General features: G+C 39.0%; 1 protein-coding gene across 1 annotated transcript in view; it reads right to left on the bottom strand.

Moving 5' to 3' along the window:
• Nucleotides 1-2532, bottom strand: part of LOC102441782 (UDP-glucuronosyltransferase 2A1) — a 43443-nt gene extending 40911 nt beyond the window's left edge. The window contains exon 1 of the mRNA XM_023744326.1: nt 1774-2532. Within this exon, the coding sequence (XP_023600094.1) occupies nt 1774-2506 (733 nt within the window). The 5' untranslated portion in view covers nt 2507-2532. The remainder of the gene's footprint in view (nt 1-1773) is intronic.
• Nucleotides 2533-3381: the final 849 nt, after the last annotated feature.

Raw genomic sequence — 3381 nt, 5'->3', positions numbered from 1 at the left:
AGCCCAGCCCAGAGAGAAGGCCAGGGTCCTGGTGCCAGAGAAAACTGTGCCAACAGCCAAGGGAAGGGAAGCCTATTGCACGAATCTCTTCGTGCAACAGGCCTCTAGTGTGTTTTATATAACACTAGAGGCCTGGTGCACCAGTGGGGTCCCTCAGCCTGGCCTGCGGGATCAGGCTGAAATTGGCTCTTCAACATCCCCTGAGGGGTTGCAGATTACAAGAGGGTGCAGGCCAGGCTGAGGGACCCCACCAGTGCATGATCAGGGCCAGGGAGAGAAGCAGGAGGTTAGCCAGCTGGGGAGGGACTGCAGGAGGGTTCCAGGGCATGTCCAACCCATCTCTCTCAGTTCCGATCAGCCGGACCCCAGCAGCAAGCTAACCTACAGGTCAGAAAATCTGCCCCCTGGTTGTCAGTGCACATCATAGTGAGCAGTTGAGTGGCCTTAGCATATCTTTAGCATATTACCCTTTGATTGGTTGAACAGACGACTGGACACTTAGCACATTAGGCTTTTATTATATAGGATGCAATCTAGTCATAAAAAATCCCTTCAGGTTGTTCCCAGTACTTGTTAGATACAAATCAAGATGCTTAGCATGACATACAAGAAGCCTTGAAAAGTATCTTGTATGTCATACTAGATCCAGAGACATAGAATTTTCGAGCAGATTGTCAAACCTCAGAAGAAAGGCAGGAGGGGGTGGACGGATGGGAAGAGATCAAACAATTAACTTGTATGCATATAAGAATAACCAATGGACACAGACAATAAGGGGGTAAAGGCCTGGGTTGAGGGGTGGGGACAGGCTGGGAGAGGTCAATGGGGGAAAAGGGGAACATATGTAATACTTTCAACAATAATGAATTTTAAAAAAGAAAAATATTTATGTAATTCATTCATTCTTGACATCTTCAAAGTGTTTTTTCCCCCCATACCTCTGCACCTTATACTTTGACCTTCCTAAATACTGACTCGTCAATAATACCCACCACACATGTGCTATTTCTAGATTCCACAATATTGGGCACACTGTTTCTTTCCCCACACACTTCATTTTCAGGAAAATTCATATTTACTGTTTAAAAATTTCTTTGTGTATCATCTCAACTCTGAAGTTTTTCAGAGTACCACTCTGTCCTGTCATATACTGCCTATCTCCTTTATATCATTTCTGTTCTTTATATATATTTTCATTATCCATGCAATTCATATTGTAAATATTCCCTTTCATGTCTAATTTCTCTGTTTGACTGTGAAATCCTTGAAGCCAGGAACTTCATCTTAGTCTTTGTTGTACCTCCCTATCCAAGAGAGTGCCTGCTAAACAGTAGGAAGGCTATGAGCAATGATCAGATTATTCATATACTTGTGTGTTTTAAACACACACATAGACTCAAAGGTCTGTTTAATAATGGGCTTGTAGAAAGCTTAATCTCTTTCAGCTCCCCCCGGCCCCCCTTCCCCACACACCACTAAAGTTTCTAGGTGAATTCTATTTTCAATGCAATATGTAAATGGGAATCAAGTCCTAATTTAAAAATTGCATTTGTCTCTGTATGTTATGCATAAAAATATGTAGTTGGTATCTTCAAGTCCATAAAATTAGAAAACAACAAAGTATAGTTGCAAAGCATATTGCATTTTATGTCCTTTCCTGTTATCAAATGGTAATAAGAGATAGTTATCAATATGTATGACTAAAAATTATCATAGGAAATAAAAAAGAGCTCTGTTTGTTTTAATTTAAATAATACAAACAAAGTTACTTACCCAAAGCTTCACTATAATAGGAATCCCACGATTTCCAAAGAGTATCAAACATGTAGTCCTGTAGATGGTAGGAGATGAAATTTCTTATTCTGTCAGTGAAAGACATCTGGTCGGTGAGTTCTGATAAAACAGCAGGAACATAGGAAGGAGGGTATGGTATCTTCCCACAGTGTTTTTCCACTGTTGATGCTGGAGAAAACCTTAAGGAGTACATAAATGGAATTCCAAGTTTTAAAGCTACTATATCACCACAAGGAAATACTGGATCTGATACCAGGACGTCAAATTTGCTTTTCTTCAGCTTTTCCAGCAGCTTTTGGTTTTTGAGAACACCATCACAGATTTCTCTACTCAGCATGTGGAAGTCCTCGACGGCTATGCCAATCTCCTGATAGAATCTCCAAATGGTTGAAGGAGTTGGTTTATTTCCCATCCATGTCAAAATAAACTTCTTGATCGTTTCTTCCACTTTTTCTTTCTCAAAGGGCACCTTATATATTTCATATGTCAGAGATGGGTTAGAGGTGGGCTTGATGTAGAGTGCACCAGAAGCAACTAGGACAGTCACATTATGCTGTTTGTTAATCAGCTCATCTATAATTATCTTAACATTTAGCCAATGACTACCTTCCATTGGCCAAATCAGAACATTCCCACCAAGAGTGACTCCCAGGAGACTTATCTGAAGAGACAACAGCAGAATGGATTTTTCTAACATGATGTGGCTTGACATAGAAAATTTGATGAGATGTGACACAGACAAATTTCTCTGCATTTAAAACAAAAAGGAAAAAAAATTATTTTTCAGCTTGATTCAAACCAGTGATAGCCTTAAGAGCGTTCTATCTCTAATGAATGTTACTTGTCGTGGTAGCTTCATAGTTTATGATAATTACAGGTTTAGGGGCAACGTGTGTTGTACCTTTCAACTTGTTGCTTTAGCTTTAGTTATGATTCTTTTTTCTTAAACTTAATCGTTGAACCCTTTCTTTGCATCTCATAATTGTTAAAGTCTTACTATTCGATTTCTTGAAGCCACTATATATCTGAACTCTACACTCAGACCTGGGAACTGATACTTCAGATGTGACATGAAATGTAGAGATGCAAACTCTATAATTAGCTTAGAAAGTAGAGATGCTAATTCTATAGGTTTTTCAATATTTAATACATTTTATATAATAGCATTAGCAAAAATTATTATTTTTTAAATATATCTTCATTGTTGAAAGTATTACATATGTCCCCTCCCCCCCCCCTCCAATTGACCCTCTCCCCTCTACTCCTGCCCCTTCCCCTCAGGCCTACTACACTGGTACCTGTGTCTATGGGTTATGCATAAATGCATATAAGTTCTTTGGTTAATTTCTCCCCCTCTCCCCAACTCTCTCCCCCTGAGCCCTTCCCTCTGACATTTGTCTATTCCATGCTTCCATGTCTCTGGATCTATTTTATTCATCAATTTATTTTGTTCATTTATTCCTCATATAAGTGACATCATGTGATAGCCGTTTTTCTCTGACTGGCTTATTTTACTTAGAATAATACTCTCCAGATCCTATTATTATAGTTATCAGTTATTAATAGATAAGATTATTACAAGGAGAA

The sequence above is a fragment of the Myotis lucifugus genome, unplaced genomic scaffold, assembly GCF_000147115.1.
Source record: "Myotis lucifugus unplaced genomic scaffold, Myoluc2.0 scaffold_449, whole genome shotgun sequence".
Lineage (NCBI taxonomy): Eukaryota > Metazoa > Chordata > Mammalia > Chiroptera > Vespertilionidae > Myotis > Myotis lucifugus.
Note: the sequence above shows the minus strand (reverse complement) of the source record. Positions and strands in the feature narration are given on the sequence as shown.